Source organism: Eretmochelys imbricata, chromosome 1, assembly GCF_965152235.1.
Source record: "Eretmochelys imbricata isolate rEreImb1 chromosome 1, rEreImb1.hap1, whole genome shotgun sequence".
NCBI lineage: Eukaryota > Metazoa > Chordata > Testudines > Cheloniidae > Eretmochelys > Eretmochelys imbricata.
Genome location: NC_135572.1, coordinates 293,629,309 through 293,653,626, shown reverse-complemented (window position 1 = coordinate 293,653,626; position 24,318 = coordinate 293,629,309). Strand labels below are relative to the sequence as shown.

Below are 24,318 nucleotides of genomic sequence, written 5' to 3'. Positions count from 1 at the left end.
CTTTTTTTGCCTCTGTTTTCACTAACAAGGTCAGCTCCCAGACTGCAGCGCTGGGCATCACAAAATGGGGAAGAGATGGCCAGCCCTCTGTGGAGATAGAGGTGGTTAGGGACTATTTAGAAAAGCTGGACGTGCACAAGTCCATGGGGCCGGACGAGTTGCATCCGAGAGTGCTGAAGGAATTGGCGGCTGTGATTGCAGAGCCATTGGCCATTATCTTTGAAAATTCGTGGCGAACCGGGGAAGTCCCGGATGACTGGAAAAAGGCTAATGTAGTGCCAATCTTTAAAAAAGGGAAGAAGGAGGATCCTGGGAACTACAGGCCAGTCAGCCTCACCTCAGTCCCTGGAAAAATCATGGAGCAGGTCCTTAAAGAATCAATCCTGAAGTACTTGCATGAGAGGAAAGTGATCAGGAACAGCCAGCATGGATTCACCAAGGGAAGGTCATGCCTGACTAATCTAATCGCCTTTTATGATGAGATTACTGGTTCTGTGGATGAAGGGAAAGCAGCGGATGTATTGTTTCTTGACTTTAGCAAAGCTTTTGACACGGTGTCCCACAGTATTCTTGTCAGCAAGTTAAGGAAGTATGGGCTGGATGAATGCACTATAAGGTGGGTAGAAAGCTGGCTAGATTGTCGGGCTCAACGGGTAGTGATCAATGGCTCCATGTCTAGTTGGCAGCCGGTATCAAGTGGAGTGCCCCAAGGGTCGGTCCTGGGGCCGGTTTTGTTCAATATCTTCATAAATGATCTGGAGGATGGTGTGGATTGCACTCTCAGCAAATTTGCGAATGATACTAAACTGGGAGGAGTGGTAGATACACCGGAGGGCAGGGATAGGATACAGAAGGACCTAGACAAATTGGAGGATTGGGCCAAAAGAAATCTGATGAGGTTCAATAAGGATAAGTGCAGGGTCCTGCACTTAGGATGGAAGAATCCAATGCACCGCTACAGACTAGGGACCGAATGGCTAGGCAGCAGTTCTGCGGAAAAGGACCTAGGGGTGACAGTGGACGAGAAGCTGGATATGAGTCAGCAGTGTGCCCTTGTTGCCAAGAAGGCCAATGGCATTTTGGGATGTATAAGTAGGGGCATAGCGAGCAGATCGAGGGACGTGATCGTTCCCCTCTATTCGACATTGGTGAGGCCTCATCTGGAGTACTGTGTCCAGTTTTGGGCCCCACACTACAAGAAAGATGTGGATAAATTGGAGAGGGTCCAGCGAAGGGCAACAAAAATGATTAGGGGTCTAGAACACATGACTTATCAGGAGAGGCTGAGGGAGCTGGGATTGTTTAGCCTGCAGAAGAGAAGAATGAGGAGGGATTTGATAGCTGCTTTCAACTACCTGAAAGGGGGTTCCAAAGAGGATGGCTCTAGACTGTTCTCAATGGTAGCAGATGACAGAACGAGGAGTAATGGTCTCAAGTTGCAGTGGGGGAGGTTTAGATTGGATATTAGGAAAAACTTTTTCACTAAGAGGGTGGTGAAACACTGGAATGCATTACCTAGGGAGGTGGTAGAATCTCCTTCCTTAGAGGTTTTTAAGGTCAGGCTTGACAAAGCCCTGGCTGGGATGATTTAACTGGGAATTGGTCCTGCTTCAAGCAGGGGGTTGGACTAGATGACCTTCAGGGGTCCCTTCCAACCCTGATATTCTATGATTCTATGATTCTATGATAAGTAAAGTTGCCCACATGAGAAGTCCCACTGACGCCAATGTGATTATTCACACCAGCGAAATTACTACCAGGTAGGTTTGCAGGATCAAGCCTTCAAACTCTTTGTGACAGAGACCCATCTCCTTACACATCTGAGTCTCCCCAGACACTTTGGGACACCATATAGACAAATAATAAAATATTGTTATAAAATAGTCATAATCTGATGGGAACGTATGGCACTTTTTGCCCTTTTTCCACTAAGAAACGTACTTGTACGTCCGAGAGCCGTTAAACTGTTGTGCAGGGTGCCGCTGTTAGACTGTACCACAACCCGGTACTGCTCCCCTGCTTCTAACTTGCTGAAGGTATGCTCATAGACAGGCTTGGAGACAGTCTGGGAATCAAGCTGATAGTTCTGATGGAATAGTGTCACTGTGTAGGAATCAACATCTCCTCCTCCAGGAGTCCAGTTCACTCTCAGGCTGTTTGTCATCCCATTGGCTGAAACGTGAATGTTTTTCACAGCACTTGGAGCTGGGGAAAAAAACCAGAAAGATGGAAACCCCAGCTCAGAAATTTTCATTCCAATCAAATATTTCAAATACTGGTATGTCTGTAGCTGCAGCAAATGCAATTCTGAAGTCTACATCAGCAATAAGTACAAAAGGAAAAGAGACTATTGTACTCATGAGGGGCCTAATTTTGCAAATACTTACATGTATGTGTAACTTTACTCCTGTGAGTAGTCCCACTACTTGTGTGAGTGAAGCTGCAGATGTGTGTAAGTATTTGCAGGATTGTGCCCTAGCAATGTACAACACAGTACCTCTCTCTTTCTCTTTATTCATAAGAAGAATGCTATATCTTTCCAGAGACAATAAAGAAAATAAAAAAATACTGTTATCGTTGCTTTGTCTAGATACCTTTATATTCTGCAAATAATATTACACAAGGATCTTTCTTCTGAGAATCTCAAAATTCTTTACAGATGATAATGCATTAAACGTCACAATTTGTTTGTAGTTATGTAATATACTTATTTTACAGATGGTAAATTGGGGAGCTGACTGAGATGTTAAGTGATTTCACCAAGGTGACAAAGCAAACCAGTGGCAGAGCTGGGCATAAAAGAAATCTGAAATCTTCACTCCCAGTGCCCTCCTCTAACCAAGAAATCACACTACCATCCATCACTTATATGATAGTGGATGATTGTGACATTTGTTTATTAAGGGAAGCTCAGTTTAGCTGAAGTATTGATGTGGCTTTCAGTGACATCTTGCATTTCTCTGACAGTATTACAGCTGGGTTCATTGTAGACTAAGGAGCTCAAGTATGATTGTGACGCAGTCTGGATTTGCTGAACTCCCAGTTTTTTGCTCTCCGGAATGAAGAAGCCCGAAACCATGTTTTAAAAGCTGTTTTCTCTTACCTGTCAGTCCTTCTATGAAAGTGGCACGTTGTGTGTCTCCACTGATTGTCAAGACAAGAATTTTATACAGGCGCCCTGGGGTTAAAGCTGTGAACCGATACTCCTCAATGGTGTTTCCAAGGAAAATGGGTGGAAAGACCTTCATATCATTGAAAAGTAACTGAATCTCATACTGATCGACATCCCCCTCAGCCTTTGACCAGGTAACTTGCAGGTCTTCAGTGCTTCTGTTACTAAGAGTCAGTTCCTTCACTGACTCTGGCACTGAAAACACAATAGAAAAGAATAGCAAATAAACTCTTCAGGTCATTGTTATTCTGACCACTGCCAAGGAACGTGACTTGACATACCTCTTGTGATGTAAACCTTAGCATGCAAAATGTTATTGAAACTAATGGAACCATCTTTTTGTTCTGTGTTTGTACAGAGTCTAGCACAATGGTCCATGACTAGGGCTTCTAGGAGCTACCACAATACAAAAAATAAAATAACAAATAAATGAATAAAAGCATGGATAACTCTCTTTCTGCACCTCCAGCCTGTCACATGAAAGAGAGAGATTCTATATCTGTTGTCATTGCTTTTAAAACATAAATAACAGATTGACATGGCAAAACTGTACAACTTTGATTTTAAATATGCTATATTTTATCTCAGAGTTTACAACCCTAAACACACATATTTTTTTTTAATTTTCTGCATGTCTTTGACTTAGACATCTATTGTAACCTAGATGCCTCCTTTGATCTTTAGAGCGACACACGTTTGAAGAGCCAAGCTATCAGCATCAGATGGTAAAACAAGACTTCCTTTTCACCTGTGTACTGTAAATAAAAATGCCCTCCCTCCAATCAGAACTCCAGGGATGTTCTCCAGGGTATTTACTCACTTGTTCTGCCATTGACCCTTTTACTAGTCTCATATTTTCCACTCCGTGTGCTAACAGTTACGCTGTATTGCCTCCCCGGGACCAGTTTAGTGAACACACATTCATTTTCATCCTTGGGGACACTTTTTGTTTGGTTGAAGTCATTGTTGTTCTTGATGATCACTTCATAATTGTCAAAATCTCCAGTGGCATGTAACCAGGACACCTTTAAATAGTCACTTCTTGCTGAATTGCTGACAGTAAGTCCCTGCACGCTTGAAGGTACTGGGGAGAGGGGGGGCAGGGAAGGGGGGAAGAGAAGAACACAGGCAAAGAATTAGGGATTCTGAAACAATAAATGTGTCACACAGAATATCCAGAGAAAGGTAACTGAGCACAGGCACTGCCATACCCAGATTAGCTCAGTGGTCAAGTATCAGATACTTCAGAGAGAAGTGCAAAAACCCTTGCAGCCGGCAGTTATTGAATAGCCTGTCCATTGGGAACATTTCTTCCTAACTCCCATTAATTAGGGCTTGGCTTATGATGTGAAACATGAGGGCTGATCCCTTCCAACAGTGGGGTTTGATTGTTTTAATTCTTGCTATTGTAACTCTGGCTGTTCTTGTTATCCACATACAAGTCCAATCCCTTTTGGAATCCTACTACACTCTTTGCTTTAATGTTATCATATAGCAATGAGTTTCATAGGTTAACTCTGCAGTGTATGAAAGAGTATATCCTTTTATTAGAGCTAAATTTGCTACCTTTCTGTTTCACTGACTGTCCCCTTGTTCTATTAAGAGAAAGGGGGTTATTTTGCATATCTCTATCTTGTCCCCCCTTATTCCTCTGCTCGCTCTCAGGTAAACAGTCCTCATATTTTAAATTTCTCTTCAGATGGAAGTTTTTCCATACCTTGGATCATTTCTGTCACACATCTCTGGCTCTCCTCTATTCCTGTTATATCCTTTTTGAGATAGCATGTCCAGAAATAAAGGCGGGAGTTCACTTATATTATGGCATTATATTATTTCCAGGATCACTTTCCATTCCATTCTATTTGTATCTGAACATTTTTTTGCCTTTTTTGGACCCCTATTGCACAGGATAGTACATGAAGGGCCAACTTACAGGGTCTGGGGAACAAAGTGCTTGAGTCAAAACTGTCATTTAATCTCAGCTCACCATGAGGGCTGCCAAATTTGTACTAGATTTCGCCCTTTCACAGAAGCAAAAGCTCCTTATCCCCTCACTTATGTTGGGGTCAAAATTATTGCCCTGGAGAAGATCACAAATTATTCTAGCTAAGGATGGCCTTCCTATGCACTCACATTTTTTACTCCCAATCCTCCTTTGGTTATGATACAGTGAGGCTTTGGGCCAGATCCTCTTCGCATTGAACTTAATTGTGGTTTTGTCACTGACTGAAATGTGAGGAAGATCAGGGGGTCTGATTCTCATTTATGCTAAGGCCACTTTACATTGTCAGTGTGGTGTAAAGTAGTCCTACAGTCATAAATGAAAAGCAGGCCCTCAATCTTAAGCACTGTAGTTTTAGGACTTGATCTTCCAATCTAGCTCCTGTTTTGGTTAGCCATTACTGCTAGTACAGATCATCGCAAAGGATTGAACATGGGAGATGTGTGTGACTGAATCCACACACAGTCCCCTTTCTTTCTGTCCCCTTTACCTGTTCGTTCCCAGCTGAAGGAATGATTTTCATACTTCCCACACTTTGTGATTATTGTCACATTGTAGAGCCTGCCGGGAACCAGGCTGCTGAAAGAACATTCACTGAGGGCTCTGGAAATGGTTAGAGTCTGAACCGTCTGGCTGTCATGAGAAAGTGTTACCAAATAACTATCCACATCTCCAGTTGCTGGTAGCCAGGAAACACTGAGGTAGTCGCTCCGTCCCGAATTATTCACTGTTACTCCGCTCACACTGGAAGGAACTGCGCAACAAAAGGAAAAAGCAGCAAAGAAGTTTTAAATAGCTTATTCCAATTGTTAAGGGCAGCAGGAATGTGTGGAATGTGATCAAGCAAAACAAAAAAGGCGAGATGTCTTATTTAGCATCAGAAAGCCTTCCACTCCAAGTGAGTAGCAAACATCTGAGTTTCTGAACAAAGACAGTGAAGTTATTGTCTATGGTGGTGAGGTCAAGGGTCTGATGGCACGTCTAATATCCTAGAGTGTTAGCTATGATCCTAGAGTGCTATTCCTCACCAATAAAAATAACCACAAATCCCTTTATCATTTTGAGGCCAATGCAAAGATTTATTTCTAATTATCAAGAGTTTTCTACCCCCTAGTGGCCAAAAATAGTTACAAAATTGATCTGGTTCTTTTCAGTGATGCAAGATGTGCCAGTGTGTTTGACCCTGCCAGAACTGGTGACATTTTAGGTAATGATCAGGAGTATTCTGGAGTTAAATAATTTTATTACGACAGTTCCTTACTAGCACAAATTGGCATAACTCCACTAAAGTCCATTGCAGTTAAGCTAATTTACACCAGGGGAGGATCTGACCCATTTTCTGTCATGGTCACTATTAATTAGGAAACATTAAGAAATGTTTTCAGCTTCCCAACTTTTCAGTGCTATTTTCTCACTGGTTAGTTTTTTCATGATTTTACCTGAAAATATCACAGGTTGTTTTCATGAAAAACATTTGGGTCAAATCACAGAATGTTTGGGTTTTGCCAGATTCACAAAAACTTGGTGCAATTTTTCCCCACACAGCTCAATATCCGAGAAACTGTTGTTGTTCTTTATTGCTCATGAAAGATTCAGAATTCTATGGATCCCATCACTGGAGTATCTAATGACCAACAAACACTTTTTCCTCACAACAACTCTGTGAGGCTAGGGAACGGAGGCATGACCTGTGCAAGGCCACGCATGGAAGTCTGGCACAGAACCCAGATCTTCCAATCTTAGTCCACTGACTTAACCATGAGACCATCCTTCCAAATGAGTTCAGCTTATGGGAGTTTACACAGATATGGTGGAACATTTCCTTCCCCTTCCTTACCTGTCCTCCCTTCTGCAATCGTCTGTCTGGACGATATCCCTCCACTAACTGTGGTAACGACCACGGAATAGAGTCCTCCGGCTTTCAGGGAGTGGAAGTGGTATCTACTGGTCTCACTGGAAACACTCTCATTTTTAATGACAACATTTTCGTGAATCAGCAGCACTTGGTACGACTCTACATCTCCCAGCGCCCTTGTCCAGTTGGTGAACAAACTGTTGGTTGCCCCCTGGTTTGTCACATGCAGGCTAGTCACCTGAGCTGGCACTATAATAGGAGAATGTCACGGTGTAAGTACACAGAAACAAACAAATCTCCCAAACAGAGTTTAGTCACACTGAGGAAGTGCATCAAAAAAGCAGACTCAACAGGACTAAAAATAAACTAATGGTGGACTCCCAGACCTGCTTCCTGTCTGATGGACTGTGGTTTGTGGGAACCCATAAGGGCTTCCTGGTTTTTAGCACTACACAGAAAGGTCTCCCAGGCTTTGCTTTCCTCAATCAGCCCAAAATGATTCAAGAGAGGAGGGCTGGAAGGAATCCCATTTTATAAATGTCATTCAGATAAAAACAAATGACTTAGAAGTCATTTGTGTTTGTGATGACTACTGAACCTGCACAGAGCTCATCCCATTCCTAGCCAGTGGCAAACCAATTACATAGATGCACAAGATCTAACTAAGGCAACACCTTTCACCACTTTAATTTTCTGAATTACTGGGACATATAATCTTTCTAGTCTCACTTGAATTTCTTTTCCTTCAGAAGAATTTCATAGCATTGACTCTTCTAACATTTAATGATGGATTGAGGGGTAGCAAAATGTTACCTTTAAAATAAATAGGGGTGGGTGAACTTGTTCAGACAATAGAAAAAGTGAGTTGAACATTTAGCCCAAATGTTAACAAAAACCCAATGAACCCCTTTTTAAGGTTTGACCAAGTTTGATTAAAGTATGAAAATATAATTACTCATTTTTGAATGCTTTCACATAAGTGTTCAGTCAGACTCAATCTTCCACAATCTAAAAGCCTTTTAGCTTTGGAAAATTCAGATCCACACTACAGATTTTGCTTTATACCTAGCTCAGAGCCTAAATACTATGGCACTGGTCATCATAAATATGATTAGGCATATTGATAAAACAGATCAGATTAGGTTAGATTATTCAGTGGTCTGAACCAAAATCTTGGGTCCAGACAGGCTTGGAGTATGGGGAAGTCTAGATTTGAATTGGAACTTCGCCTCTCAGGCCGACCCGTGCTCTGCAATGGCTCTACCTGATTTTTGCACGAAAGGCTCTTCTAGTGATATTTCAGCTTTTGAGTAGATGGCTGAATTTAATAAGCTGTGTGCAGCGCTTTTCACAGTCTTCCATCAGGCCTCTGATTCAGGGCCTCGGGCATTTTTGGGGGATCGGATGAGGCACCTCAGCCTCCCTGGAAAGACAGTGTTATTGATAGGGGAGCGCTATAGTGGAATGGGGAAAGCTGTGTTTGCGTTGGTGACAGACGCACGGCATGGTTTCCTATCGCCAGGGAAGTTCTGGCAAGGCTGAGTTCTCTCATCATCTTTGTTCCATATCTGCACTGATTGGTTGAGGGATAAGCTTGAAGAGGCAGCTGTCAGTGGCGTTGAGCTGAACACCATATTCTGCTTCGAGATCCTGAATACACCAACAACATTGTTGCGTTGGCTCAGTTTGGTGAATCGTTGCAGCTGGTGGGCGGGCTGGTCATGCAAGAAGCAGCACACATGGGTCTGGTTATTAATCCAGATAAAACTAAATCTCTGTCCATGACAATCAAGTGGCCTCCAACTCCAGATTACAACCAGCTCAGTGTTAACCTGTCCGGATGGGACATCGAGCAGGTGGCAACTGTCAAATATTTAGGTTGCCATCACAGACAGTGCTGGGGGATGCTGAAAAGATGTGGATACGCATATAGCAGCAGCTGTTGCCATGTTTCAAGCTCTTCAGTGCCTTCTGTAGGGATGTTGTGAGTCCATCAGGCTTCTGACAATCTACAGAACCAAAGTTATACCAACTCTATTGTATGGAAGTGAAATGTGGGCACTGAGGAAGGCTGAGAAACACTAGATGGTCATTTCAGTACTCATCATCTTTGTCAGCTGCTTCATATTAAGTAGCAGGACAATATCAGAAATGAGGATATTTGAAGCTGAGCCCAGCAACCGCTTCCAACAGCACAGGTGCAGTTTCAGTGGCTTTCTTGGTATGGAGATATTACTAGAATGGAAGACCAAAGAATTCTGAATTGTGTGTACCAAAGATTGCAGCAACATGGCCAATGAGCACATGGACATCAAAAGTTTCGATGGCACGACAAGACTGCCAGTGATGAACGTAAACAGAATACACAACCAGACCACCTTAAGCAGCTTGCCAGAGCTCAATCTGGGTGGTGCTCAATTTGCATCCCTTCTAGTTGGTTCAGCAACTACTTGATGAAGAATCCATCAGCTATCGCATCTAGGAAAATCTGAGCCCTATTATTATTACTATCACTTGTCCTCCAGTCTATAACTGGAAAGTTAAAGTCTCCCATGATCATGCAGTTCCCATTAGTATTTACTTCATTAAAAACATTAAAGAGGGCTCTATCCATATCCAACTTAGATCCTGGCCATCTATAGCGCACCCCAAGTACTATCACACGGGAGGCTCTAGTAGTTTTCTTCCCCAATGTTATTTTTGCCCAGACGGACTCGGTCTTATCCATTCCATCGCTTCTTATTTCTTTACATTCTACTTCATCGTCGATATACAATGCTACTCCACCACCTTTACCTTTATTTCTGTCTTTCCTAAACAGCACATACCCTTCAATAGCTGTAGTCCAGTCATGACTACTATTCCGCCATGTTTCTGTTATCCCTATAATATCTGGTTTCACTTCCTGCACCCAGTATTTCTAATTCCTCCATTTTGTTACCTAGGCTCCTCGTATTGGCGTAATTTTTGCTGTTTGGCCTCGCTCACATTCTTTACCTGATTAGGCACAGACATTCTACAGCCAGTATGACCTATTGGACTGGTATCCACACTGCCCTTCCTCCTTATGTCCATTCTCCTACCCACGGCTGTATCCTTTCTTACTTTGTTTTCTTCCCTCTCAATGCTAAAATCCAGTGTGGAGATTACCTGGACATCTCCCAACCATCTCCTCCAAATTCCTAGTTTAAAGCTCTCTGAATCAGTTGTGCCAGCCTCCATCCTAGAAGTCTATTTCCTTCTCTACTCAGATGAAGTCCATCCCGAGAGAACTGTCCTCTGTCCATGAATGCCTCCCAGTGGCCATATATCCCAAAGCCATCCTTATAGCACCACTGTCTGAGACATCTGTTGATAGTCATAATCTTGTCACACCTTTGTTGCCCTTCTCTAGGAACAGGCAGAATCCCATTGAAGATCACCTGAGCCTCGACTTCCTTAAGTGTCTTCCCCAGCCTGGCATAGTCTCCCTTGATACGTTCCAGTGAGAATCTACCGGTATCATTTGTTCCCACATAAAGGATAATCAGTGGATTCTTTCCCGCTCCCTTTAGGATCCTTTTCAACCTCAGGTCCACATCCCGTATCTTAGCACCCGGAAGACAGCACACCCTTCTATTCTCTGGATCAGCTCTGGTTACAGGCCTGTCTATTCTTTTCAGTAAGGAGTCCCTGATCACGTAGACCTGCCTTTTCCTGGTGACGGTGCGATTCTCTGGTCTATCCCCTGTTTCCTCTGGCTGCAAGTTCTTTCCATTCCTATTCTCCCTTGTAATCCTCTTCAACTCATCTTGTATCCTCCTGGGGCTCATATTTGGTGTAGTCTCCATTGACTCTTCCCCTTTTCCTATACGACTTGCCGCTCTTCTCTTCTTCCTTGCCCTTCCACCTTCAGTGACCATCTGCTGAACCCCTTCTTCATTTTCCAACTCTGCAAACCTGTTCTTGAGCTCTGTTTGTCCTTCACTAGCCCATCTTTTCCTCTGCCTGGTTCTCTTAGTCACATGCTTCCACTGTCCATTTTCTTCACCCAGCAGTCTCCCCTCAGAATTCTTCAGTCCTGCTTCCATCTGCAAGTCTGAGCTTTTCCCTTCAGCTACCTCATGTTTTTGCATAATCCACTCGGACCCCCTTCTAAACTCGACCAGACTTTCCACCTGCCTCTCCAATCCTCGTATCTTTTCTTCCATCAGCTCTATCAGATGGCACTTCATGCAGATAAAACTCTTTCCAGGTACCCCCTCCAGGATCATGTACATACCGCAGCTTCCACATCCGGTTATCTTCATTGTGTCTTCCGCTACATGGGTCACTCCCATGTATCTGCCTCTGTATCTGTCATAGCCTTCCCACCTAAATCCTGTTAATCTGGGAAACACAAACCACACCAAAACACCACCACCCACAGCAAAAGGTTTGCCAGCTGTAGCTGGGAGTCTCACAGATACAGGCTTTCTCACAGGTCTTCCAGTATTTCCTACTTCCAGTCAGTCCAAAAATATCATCATCATCATCATGGAAAATCCCAAAGGGATGTGACCACCTTGTTTTTGGTGAGTAGTGAGGACCTCATAGAAGAAACGGTTGTAGGGGACAGCCTAGGTTTAAGCGATCATGAGCTAATTCAGTTCAAATTGAATGGAAGGATAAACAAAAATAAATCTGCGACTAGGGTTTTTGATTCCAAAAAGACTGACTTTCAAAAATTAAGGAAATTAGTTAGGGGAGTGGATTGGACTGAAGAACTTGTGGCTCTAAAGGCGGAGGAGGCCTGGGATTACTTCAAGTCAAAGCTGCAGAAGCTATCGGAAGCCTGCGTCCCAAGAAAGGGGGGAAAATTCATAGGCAGGAGTTGTAGACCAAGCTGGATGAGCAAGCATCTCAGAGAGGTGATTAAGAAAAAGCAGAAAGCATACAGGGAGTGGAAGATGGAAGGGATCAGCAAGGAAAGCTACCTTATTGAGGTCAGAACATGTAGGGATAGAGTGAGAAAGGCTAAAAGTCCAGTAGAGTTGGACCTTGCAAAGGGAATTAAAACCAATAGTAAAAGGTTCTATAGCCATATAAATAAGAAGAAAACAAAGAAAGAAGTGGGACCGCTAAACACTGATGATGGAGTGGAGGTTAAGGATAATTTAGGCATGGCCCAATATCTAAACAAACACTTTGCCTCAGTCTCTAATAGGCTAATGAGGTTCTTAGGGATAATGGTAGGATGACAAATGGGAATGAGGATATGGAGGTAGATATTACCATATCTGAGGTAGAAGCCAAACTCGAACATCTTAATGGGACTAAATTGGGGGGCCCAGATAATCTTCATCCAAGAATATTAAAGGAATTGGCACATGAAATTGCAAGCCCATTAGCAAGAATTTTTAATGAATCTGTAAACTCAGGGGTTGTACCGTATGATTGGAGAACTGCTAACATAGTTCCTATATTTAAGAAAGGAAAAAAACGTGATCCGGGTAACTACAGGCACGTTAGTTTGACATCTGTAGTATGCAAGGTCTTGGAAAAAATTTTGAAGGAGAAAGCAGTTAAGGACATTGCGGTCAATGGTAAATGGGACAAAATACAACATGGTTTTACGAAAGGTAGATCGTGCCAAACCAACTTGATCTCCCTCTTTGAGAAAGTAACACATTTTTTTAGACAAAGGAAACGCAGTGGATCTAATTTACCTAGATTTCAGTAAGGTGTTTGATACTTTGCCACATGGGGAATTGTTAGTTAAATTGGAAAAGATGAGGATCAATATGAAAATTGAAAGGTGGATAAGAAATTGTTTAAAAGGGAGACTACAGCAGGTCATACTGAAAGGTGAACTGTCAGACTGGAGAGAAGTTACCAGTGGAGTTCCTCAGGGATCGGTTTTGGGACCAATCTTATTTAATCTTTTTATTACTGACCTCGGCACAAAAAGTGGGAGTGTGCTAATAAAGTTTGCGGATGATACAAAGCTGGGAGGTATTGCCAATTTAGAGAAGGATCGGGATATCATACAGAAGGATCTGGATGACCTTGTAAACTGGAGTAATAGTAATAAGATGAAATTTAATAGTGAGAAGTGCAAGGCCATGCATTTAGAGATTAATAACAAGAATTTTAATTATAAGCTGGGGACGCATCAATTAGAAGTAACGGAGGAGGAGAAGGACCTTGGAGTATTGGTTGACCACAGGATGACTATGAGCTGCCAATGTGATGTGGCCGTGAAAAAAGCTAATGCAGTCTTGGGATGCATCAGGCGAGGTATTTCCAGTAGAGATAAGGAGGTGTTAGTACCGTTATACAAGGCACTGGTGAGACCTCAACTGGAATACTGTGTGCAGTTCTGGTTTCCCATGTTTAAGAATGATGAATTCAAACTGGAACAGGTAAAGAGAAGGGCTACTAGGATGATCCGAGGAATGGAAAACCTGTCTTATGAAAGGAGACTCAAGGAGCTTGGCTTGTTTAGCCTAACCAAAAGAAGGTTGAGGGGAGATATGATTGCTCTCTATAAATATATCAGAGGGATAAATACCAGGGAGGAAGAGGAATTATTTAAGCTCAGTAGCAATGTGGACACAAGAACAAATGGATATAAACTGGCCATCGGGTAGTTTAGACTTGAAATTAGATGAAGGTTTCTAACCATCAGAGGAGTGAAGTTCTGGAATAGCCTTCCAAGGGAAGCAGTGGGGGCAAAAGACATATCTGGCTTCAAGATTAAACTCGATAAGTTTATGGAGGAGATGGTATGATGGGATAACATAATTTTGGCAATTAATTGATCTTTAACTATTCATGGGAAATAGGCCCAATGGCCTGTGATGGGATGTTAGATGGGGTGGGATCTGAGTTACTACAGAGAATTCTTTCCTGGGTAACTGGCTGGTGAATCTTTCCGACATGCTCAGGGTTCAGCTGATCGCTATATTTGGGGTCGGGAAGGAATTTTCCTCCAGGGCAGATTGGAAGAGGCCCTGGGGGTTTTTTGCCTTCCTCTGTAGCATGGGGCACGGGTCACTTGCTGGAGGATTCTCTGCACCTTGACGTCTTTAAACCATGATTTGAGGACTTCAATAGCTCAGACATAGGTGAGAGGTTTTTTGCAGGAGTGGGTGGGTGAGATTCTGTGGCCTGCATTGTGCAGGAGGTCAGACTAGATGATCATAGTGTCCCTTCTGACCTTAATATCTATGAATCTAATAGGTTCTGGTAGTTGAAATAAGGTTCAGATAATCTGAGGTCTGGGACGCTCATCCAAACCTAGCTTCCAACCTTTTTGAGTTTGCTCATTACAAGTTATAATTTAATGCCTAATGTGTATTACTCCTGCCTGATTTGTCCACACACATGAATTCACAATTAGTGCACTGTGACACTACACCCTTTTCTAGGAGAAGGGGCCTGAAACAGAAGGAAATTAAATCCTAGCCATTTAAATCACAAAATTGAGTAATGGAGGCTGAAGTCAAGACTTCTGCACCTTGGAAGGAAGGATAAAACTTTATTAAGCTTTATAAAAGGACATGCTCAGTCTTATGGGCCTACAACTAGACTAACTGCACTCACACTATGTTTTTATCCTGTGCTATGTCTAAAGGAATTCCCACTTTTAAGGCCTTGCCTGCTCAAAAGAATGCATCAGGCAGGCATAGCAAAGAAATAGGTCGGATTTAAACTTAGACACAGGCAGAAAAAAGTAGTGGTTTTGGTTTTTACAAAAGCACCCCCAACAGTCACTTCAATTTTGGTCGTGTTGCAGCTGGGGTTTTTTTCATCAAAAAGGCAGCAGGATTCAAAATATGTTTTGAAGGTCACCTCCGTTTTGTGTCTGCTAACTTTGAAATGTCCCCCTTCAAACAATTCTTTCCCATTTTTCCCCCCAAATGGTCCATCTGTTGAGGAACAAATCAGGAAGCTAACGTTCCCCAAGATATTAAGTAAAAACAGGACTTATTATCCTCATCCTATGTAGATTGACCAGACATTACAGAAACATTTTAGATACCATTTTCCATCAGGAACTACATATCCATTTTAGAAAGCCATGGAAAATGGCAGAAAAAGAGACTGGATGTTCTGAGATATATTGCAAGACACACAAGAGATTTAGAAATGTAGCATTTCTATTAAGAAAATGTACACAAGTTCAAGGGTGTTGACATCTGGACACTGCTTTAATATAATTCAGTACAAAGAAAGCAACACGTCATTATTGCTGGCTACCAGAAGTTGGGATTAGAAGTGGATTGACAGTGTGTTACCTGTTCTTCCCTCTACTGAAGTCCAGTTGCTTAAATCCCCACTAATGCTAGTGACTGTAGCTGTGTATTTCCGTCCAGGTACCAGACCACTGAAAGTGTATTCTTTAGCTTCTTTCACAAGAGCCTTGTTTATGACGGTAAGATCCCTGTCTCCCAGTGAAACCACATAACTGTCCCATTCTGCAACAGGGGTCATCCACATGACACTAAGTGAAGATTCATTAGCATGCTTTACCCGGAGCTGAAGAACAGGCTGTGGAGCTAAGGGAAGAACATGAGTATAGCAATGAGCAAAGGACTTTGCAATGGACACACATGCCACATCTTGACCGCGCTGCTGTCGGGAGCTAGGCTAGCAATAAGAGAGTAACAGAAATTTTACTACTCATGGGGAATGGTTTTGCCTGAGGCTGGGGAGTAAATCTCACAAAATAACGCTGCGATGGTCAGGGGCTACAAACAGGGACATAAAACAATTATACTAGAAAATAGATATAGGGCAAAATGTAGCTGTGACAAACAGTCATGTCCAGTGATGAGCTGCCAAAATCGTAACAACCGGTTCCCTTCCTCACCTCACGAGGGGGTCGTGGCCTGCCCCCGCCCCCGGGACTCCTGCCCCATCCAACTCCCCGTGTTCCTTGAAGCCCCCCGCCCCCCGGGACCCATCCACCCCCGTCTCCTATCCCCTGACTGCCCCCAGAACCGGGCAGGTGGGTCTTGTGGACCACCGTAGTGGGTGCCCACCCCTAAGAGCCAGAGTGGGGAGTCCCGGAGGTGCTTACCTGGGGCGGCTCCCGGGAAGCATCCGGCAGGTCCCTCTGGCTCCTAGGGGCGGGGTAGCATAGCAAGGGCGGGAACAGGGGGAGCGGCTGCTCCCCCCACTGATCACATCAAAAGTGGTGCCTTAGGCGCTGACTCTGTGGGTGCTCCGGGGCTGGAGCCCCCATGGGGAAAATTTGGTGGGTGCAGAGCCCCCACAAGCAGCTGCCCGCCCCGCCCCGCGCCCAGCCCCAGCTCACCTCTGCGCCGCCTCCTCCCCTGAACGCACCGGCCCACCCTGCTTCTCCGCCCCCCGAATCCCGGTTTCCTGCGAATCAGCTGTTCGCGCGGGAAGCCTGGGAAGGCTGAGAAGCAGGCAGCGGCTTTGCGCTCAGGCCCAGGGAGGTGGAGGTGAGCTGGGGCAGTGAGTGGTTCCCCTGCGTGCCCCCCGGGTTACCTGCTGCGGCGCGGGAGGCCCTCCTCATGACCCCCCCCCCGCCCCAGCTCCCCTCCGCTCCGCCTCCTTGGGCCTGAGCGCGAAGATGCCACTTGCTTCTCAGCCCTCCCCGGCTTCCTGCGTGAACAGCTGATTCATGGGAAGCCAGGCAGGGGGTGGAGGGGGCGGAGAGGCAGGATGGGGTGGCACATTCAGGGGAGGAGGCGGAGCGGAGGTGAGCTGGGGCATGGCGCGGGGCGGGGAGCTGCCAGTGGGGGCTCTGCACCCACCAAATTTTCCCCGTGGGTGCTTCAGCCCCGGAGCACCCACAGAGTCAGCACCTAAGGCACCACTTATGGCTGGTTGTTAAATTTAGAAGCCCTTTTAGAACCTGTTGTCCCTCACGTACGAACTGGTGCAAACCGGTGTGAACGGGCTCCAGTTCACCACTGGTCATGTCAGTTACATGTCTGGGGCCACATTCTGTTTATTCTGCTGTACTTCTGGAGTAATTCTACTGAAGTTAATGGAGTGACTCTGAATTTATCGTGGTATATAGGAGCAGAATTTGGCCCCGAGTGTGTATTGGTACATTGATGTGTGTGGGGAGGAGGGTGCTGGCAGGGCGGCCCTTGGTGGGGAGCCAAAAGGGGCCATTTGCCACGGGTCCCCTATTTGAGAGGGCTCCCAAACTGAGTGGCATTGCAATCTGGCATGCAGGGTTGCGGCACTACTCACTGAAATATGGCCTTGCAGCCCCTCGGTCAGAATGGAGGAGCGGAGGGCCAAACCTGAGTGATGTGTGACCTCACACGTGAGGTTGCAATGCCTGGAGCAGGCAGCTGGGCCCAGCCCCCTGGGACAGGAGCTGAGCCACCTCTGTGGGGTATGTGGAATTCAGGCTCGCTCTCCAAGCCCCCACTCCTCCTTGGGGGCTGTCTCTTTAGTGGTAATTTATTTTGGAAGGATGTGGGAGGGGGCCTCTGCTTCAGATTTTGCCTCAGGTGCCCCAAAACCTCTGTGTGGCCCTAGGTGCTAGGCATTCATAATTGAATTTGAGCTTATGGGCCAGATTCTGGTCTCTGTTACTTTGAATTTATACCAGTGTTAATCCATTGAGTTCAAAGGAGTTACTGCAGGTTTGCACCAGAGAAAGAGAAATCAGAATCAGAATGCCTTTGACTTAAATTACTCTGGATTTTCATCGGTGTGAGATCAGAATCTGGTTTGCTGAGTTAAATTGGCCAGAAAACGGTGGTGAATGCTAAATTAATATAACGTGCACTGATCTGGCATACTGTGGCTATGCAAAATGAGTGCAGTTTATACACCCAGGAAGTGAAAGTGAGGGTGTAGCAGGAAAAGCACTCAATCAGGCACACCCTGCCTTATCTTACACCCTTCTGTTGATTGCTTTTCCCGTTACACACTCCCTCATGCCCCTCTCAGTGTGTCCATTACACTAATTTTCAGGTACAGAGTAAAATCCTACCTATTACACATAAAACAAGTGTCAATTAAGACTCAGAAACCAAATTCTGATTTGACTTATTCCATTCTGCGACTCCAGAGTAACACCATAAAACTCACTGCACTTACTCTGGATTTGCACTGATGTAACAGAGTAGAATTGACCCATTGTATATGCTTGCTGGAGCACATAGACTGGAGGTGCAATCCTTACTCCTGAACCAGCCTAGTTCAAATCAGTGATTGTAGCTAGCTAGTAGGGCTGACAGGGAAGCCAGCCCACACATTGCTCACAGAAACATCCACTGCAGGAATGGCAATATCACACTCATTATAAGAATGTCGGATGTGTCTCCAGGAACATCAGTCAAAAAAAAAGCAGCACTGAACTCTTGGAAACCTTGTATCAGGCCTTGGTTCTGATAGATGGGTAATGCCGCACCTGTTTCTGATGCAAGCTGCAAGCATTTGATTCCCAAGAGGGCCACTAACTAATCTATATATTTGTTACTACCATCTGTGGTGTGCAGAGGCTGGTATTTTCTGTGCTATTTCTGTGCTCACACCCACCTGCTTTTTGTTTTCATCATGTTCTCATGCAGCCTGCTGAGCTGGTGGACACTTGCATCTGCAGTGTTGTTCATTGCCCTTAGCTGCTTCCTTATAGTGAGCCACCTGCCCCTTTGTTCCTATATCTAGCACACTTATCCGAGAAAAGACAGCTTCTGTGATGCAGGTGGATCTTAGGGCAGAGAAGAGGCTACTCTAACTAAAACCCATGAGACATCCTTAGATAAAATTAGGCACCCTTTCATCATTTACACCACTATAGGATGCGTATAAGTGTATTTTGAAAATGAGGTACTCCTCTCTTCTTCAGCCTGATATGCCCTTAGACTATTCTGATCTCAGTTATACCAGTGCAAATGCAGATTATCTCCACTGATGTCAGGAGAGTTAGATTTATGATGAACAAAGTCTGGCACATACTCTCACATACAGCCGTTTACACACCACAGGATGGACCACTGTCTTAATGTGTACATCACTCAGTTACATCTCATGGGTCTGATTCTGCTTTCATGTGCAAGGTAAAACTGGAGTTACTTCCTGGAAGTCAATGGAGTTATCCCAGTGTAAAAGTGGTGTGAGATGCTGATCAGGTCTCTCATGCCTGAATGAATGCAAAACCAGACCAAATCACTCTGCTTTACCTCTTACCTTTTTTTTCTGACCACCTGAAATTTGAAGTGCAATTTATAACACTCTTCACACCACCACTGAATTTGGTCCCATCTCTTTTAAAGAGAAGAGTCACTATTTTAAATATCAAATTGTGGCTAATCAAAGGGATAGAACTCCTGAGCAAAATCTGAATGACGAATTCAGGATTTGGGCCAATAATAAATTAAGCAAACAAACAAATAATAAGAGTCTAGGAATTTGCTCTTTCATTTACAGTTATTATGAAGATGACTACAAATGTTTTGAATTAAAATAGTTATCTATGCTCATGTGAAAGCGTTTTCCTAGTGAATCAGTATAATACATACCACTTATTTTATTTTTTTTCCAGCTACTAAAAATAGCCAACTTGAAAGTTTTGAAGTTTCATGCTATCAGTATAATGAGATTGCTGACCTGTTCTGCCTTTGCAGCGAGCAGTGTTCTGTAAGCCTCCACTCTCCACTATGACTGCCACCTCATATTGTCTTCCTGGGATGAGTCGTATATCCTGGATGACATATTCTCTTCTGTCTTTCTTTAATGTAGTGTTCAGCAGCACAGTGGAGAGGTTGAACAACATAATGTAGTATCTCTCCCAGTCTCCAGCAGGGGGCAGCCAGCTCACTGTCAGAGACCTCAGCAAACCACCACTGCTAGCTTTCAGCTCTGAAACTTTCTGAGGAACTGAAATACAGAAACAGGTGAGTAATTTGTGTTTTTTCTGGGGAAATATAACTGGACAGCAATGAAACCTGGCTCACAGCTCAGACATTGCCGAAGTGCTTTGATCAGTTATAGTAAAATCAAGCCCCAGATTTTTCACCTGTCAATGGGAATTAGATTCTTAAGAGTTTAAATCACTTTTGAAAATGAGATTTATGGTCCTAAGTCAGTTAGGCATTGCAACACTGAATGCAGCAATGCCTAAATACCTTTAAAAATTTGGGCCAAAATGTGTTTTGACAAAGTGTAGTACTCATCTGAGTGAGAAATTTACCCTCTCCCACACAAAGAACTCACTGTTTGTCAGTTACTGACATCAGAAATGCTGAACCCTAAATCAGAGGTTAGCAAAAACCTTATGCATTTTCAGAATGAAACTCGCAGCATTTTAAGTTATTTTTCCTGCTGTTCTCTGTAGTTGTTTAACTCAGATGGACTCTATTAACAATTTTTGGATGTCCTGCATGTACTTTTCACCCACTTGAAAACTTTTCCAATCTAAATTCTACCAACTGCCAAGAGGTGTAGGATGGAGGTAACGTGGACTCATGGTTAACAGTAGTATGTGAGTGGGCAGAACTTTGGCAGTCTTTTCAGTTTGATCAATCAGATAAGATGAAAAATAGCTATACACCTAAAATAAATAAATAACCCAACACCACAAAGACTGTCATGTGCCTTAGTCAGTGCTGTGGGCAGTCAAAATGGCTTAGATTTAATGAGCTATGCCTAGAACCAGGATCTTGCTTACAACCAAATTTCATAGCATATCAAATGCTTGGGATCTTAATATTGATGACTCCGTTCCAATATATATAAACGAACTCTAGAACCGTTGTGATTGAGACCGAAGACTTGAACATGTCTGACTTGTGAGTGTTCTTCTATCCACAGATATATGACCATAGAGGGGCAATGTTGTTATACTTTGTTGATAGTTTTAAATAATTGCACAGTACCTTACATGCACACTTCCATTTACTGTAGCCCTGTTTTATCTCTCTCTCTGGATTGTGTTCAAAATAATAAAATTAGGCAAAAATTACGGAATGTACAGGCGCTGAATAGTTTTGCTACAGGCTCAACCTATGCTGATTTCTATCTACAGCATATACCACCACTTCTTTCTGACAGGTCAGCACTGTAGCTTTGACTACTGGCTGCAAGGTTGCTGTAAGCAGTAAGGAGTACTGTAAGAAGTACAGTAAGATCAGCCCAACAATTTTTGCCTCACAGAATCATAGAGTTTAAGGCCAGAAGGGACCACTAGATAATCTATTCTGACCTCCTGTACATCACAGGCCACCAACACCAGCCAGCACCTGCACACTATACCCAACAACCAAATCTCAGCAACCTCCTATTGCCTAGCAACCAAATCTGCTTCTCTTCCAACATGATCTTCTACATGGCAGTGTATTCAATGGGATAGATCAAAGAGGCTTTGATTACAAATGTTCTTACTGATGCACAAGACTTACCTGTCCTGCCAGTTGCCATCTTATCAGTGAATAATTCACCACTGATTGTGCTGACAGTGACCTGATAAAGACTTCCTGGAATCAACTTGTCAAACTGAGCCTCTGTGACCTGGGGCTGTAAAGTTTTGATTTCCTTAATGGATCCAAGATGAGACAGAGTGATATTGTAGAAATCTAGGTTTCCTAGAGGTCTTTTCCATGTAACTTTTAATGTATCCAAGCTGCCATCATTCGTCACCATCAAAGCTGAGACTTCTGCTGGGGCTAAAAAAAAAATAACGAAAAAGAAAACAAAATATTTCACCCACAGAGTACACAACATGTACATGGCATGTAGTTTGATTTTTTAAACCTATATTTAAGACCATTTATACCCAAAGTGGCTCTACTAACATTGCTTACTGTAACATCACTGGATGATCAAATACACGAGTCACCTCCTTATTTTCATTGATTGTGCATGTTAAATGTAAAGGCTTATAATGGCACGCGCTGCTCAAGGTTATTGAAAGCCAGAAAGGTGTTAGCACAACAAAAGCTGTAGTTTGACTGGAGTTATTCCTGATTGACACCAGTGTAAGTGGGATCAAAATATGATTCTTTGTATTTTGACATTTCACCAGAAGAAAAGCAAACCAACAACTCTTACCTTGTTTTCTGCGAGGGCTGTTCTTAAACGTATCAAAAGTTACGAAGGTTCTTTTCTTCCTGTTTTGTTTTTCTAAAGTGACCGCTTTGACCTATGCTATTCCATGCAGATTTAAATAGTGGGTCACCATCTACTGTCATGCCATGTGCATAATTCCCAGTGAAGTCAACAGGAGTTTTCAGTGAGTCTCAAAGTCAGGATTTCTAACCCCCCAAAAATAATCTACAGAAATATTACCTCCAACTTCTCAGAAAACCACTAAACTCTGCAACTCAGATAATTAAGTTAAACCCCATACAATGCTATGAAAGAATGGGGCTGTATGCTGCCTAGATTCAGGCATGCAACATTCAATTGGGGTCAGCTGGAGCTCTGCCACACAGAGGGCAGAATTATGAACCATAGTGTTCCGTTTAGGCCAGACCAAACAATTACACTTCTTATTTTGAAATTCGCTGTATTGCAGCCTCAGAGTTTTCCTATGCGTTATTTATGATATCATTACCTGTCCTAACCAGTTTAAAGTTGTAGCTCTCTAGTCCTGCAGCTTCAGCTATGATAGTGAGATTATACAGGTGACCTGCTGTAAGTCCAAGAAAAGTGTAGGAGAGTAAGCGTTCCTCATGGTTGATCTCACGAACTGGTCCTTCTTTATCCAGTAATAGCAGCCTGTATCGATCCACATAACCAGAGCCAGGTAGCCATGAAACGTGGATAGTGTCTGTCTTGACACTGATCTGAATGTTTTGCACTGGGGATGGCACTGATGAAATAAAAAACATATGTTTTACAGGTAATGGTTTTCTTCACTATCTGACCAAGATTGAACTGTTCAACTTTGCAAAGATTTTGAGTGTTTAGGGTTTGCCAAAAGCAAAACCAAAATTGATGGCCAAATTGGACCTGCCAACATTTCTTCATACTTAGAAGAGGTCTCTTAAAATTAATTAGAAATTCTTTGTTTACCTCTATTTATAACCAACCTGAACCATGTTAGGTTAATGAAGACTGATTACATGCATAACTTGCTATCTAGGAGAAATGCATATCTATACCCTTTTTGAAATGCATAACCTCAAAATGTGTGTAAAAATGCTCAGTAGCCTTATTTAGATGCACTACACATAAAACAGGTCTCACCAGTAGATCCGCTGATGTGAATTGCTGGGGTGCTTTTATTTCCAGCAACTGCAGTGATGATAACATTGTATTTGCTCCCAGGGGTTAGACTGGAAAAGGTCTCTTCTCTTCTTGAAATACCTCCTTGTATTGAGACATTCTGTATCTTTTTATTATTATGATCAGATAATTGTAGCTCATACCAGTCCACCTTTCCTGAGGATGGACTCCACGAGACCTGCAAGCTTGTGGAAGTAATTTTTTCCTTATTAATTTCAAATTTAGCTGGTGGTAAGGGATCTGTAATTACAAATAACAGCAAAAATATTAATTTAGTTAGGTTTTAGAAGAGTTTTACAGGTTAGCTCAATCAACTCCAACAATTTCCAGTTTTTCATCATTCCACTGCAAATCTTTATTGAAAATTTTTCTTTATTCCATTTCCAAACACCATGTTCTCTGAAAACACAACTAATCTTCCTATAAATTGGCCCTGGAGAACCCAGATATATGTATACTATAGAAAAGCACATGCTTCAGTGTGTGTAAATAAAGAGTTTCAAAATCTGTTGACAATAAACCTATAGCATCACTATATTAGAAACAGCCCTGCAGTCATAATGACTCAGGATAATGTAGTCTATAAATATTAGAGCATCAGTGACTAACTTTCAGGTGCTTATGCCAGATTATGAGGGTTTTTTAGTTGGATGCACAATACCAACACCACAAATAAATGCACAACATATTTCAGCATTCCCCGGCAGTTAAGTTGGACACAAAAGTGTGTATATTTAAAGTTCTTCAAGATAAAAGTACAATTTTAATTATGATAGTGTTTTAGTTTTTGCTATTGTCTTCAATCAGAATAAGCACCTTCTGACAATACATATCCACTCTTCTACTGGAAGGGTCTCCAATACCAGAAGTATTGTCCTACACATCAGGTCTAAACAACAATAACAAAAAACCCCAAAAAAGCTGTATATAAGCTGTTAGAATGTATACTTTAAAGGACTATTCTTTGATTAAGTAGTCATCTTGGGCCAAACTGTTTGAGAGAAAGCTTAAGCTCCAAAAATGATAGCAAGTATACTCCAAAATTTACAGACTTTTGATTATTTCATAGTTTCTTGTAACTAAAAGAAGTCATTATACACT

General features: G+C 43.0%; 1 protein-coding gene across 1 annotated transcript in view; it reads right to left on the bottom strand.

Annotated features, from left to right (window-relative positions):
- PTPRB (protein tyrosine phosphatase receptor type B) overlaps positions 1–24,318 on the bottom strand; it is a 104,958-nt gene that overhangs the window by 38,907 nt on the left and 41,733 nt on the right. The window contains exons 5-14 of the mRNA XM_077807743.1: positions 23,179–23,457; positions 22,544–22,801; positions 21,390–21,653; positions 19,600–19,869; positions 15,291–15,551; positions 7,012–7,278; positions 5,665–5,928; positions 3,993–4,256; positions 3,104–3,367; positions 1,942–2,205 (exon numbers count right to left, since the gene is read on the bottom strand). Of these exons, the coding sequence (XP_077663869.1) occupies positions 1,942–2,205; positions 3,104–3,367; positions 3,993–4,256; positions 5,665–5,928; positions 7,012–7,278; positions 15,291–15,551; positions 19,600–19,869; positions 21,390–21,653; positions 22,544–22,801; positions 23,179–23,457 (2,655 nt within the window). The remainder of the gene's footprint in view (positions 1–1,941; positions 2,206–3,103; positions 3,368–3,992; positions 4,257–5,664; positions 5,929–7,011; positions 7,279–15,290; positions 15,552–19,599; positions 19,870–21,389; positions 21,654–22,543; positions 22,802–23,178; positions 23,458–24,318) is intronic.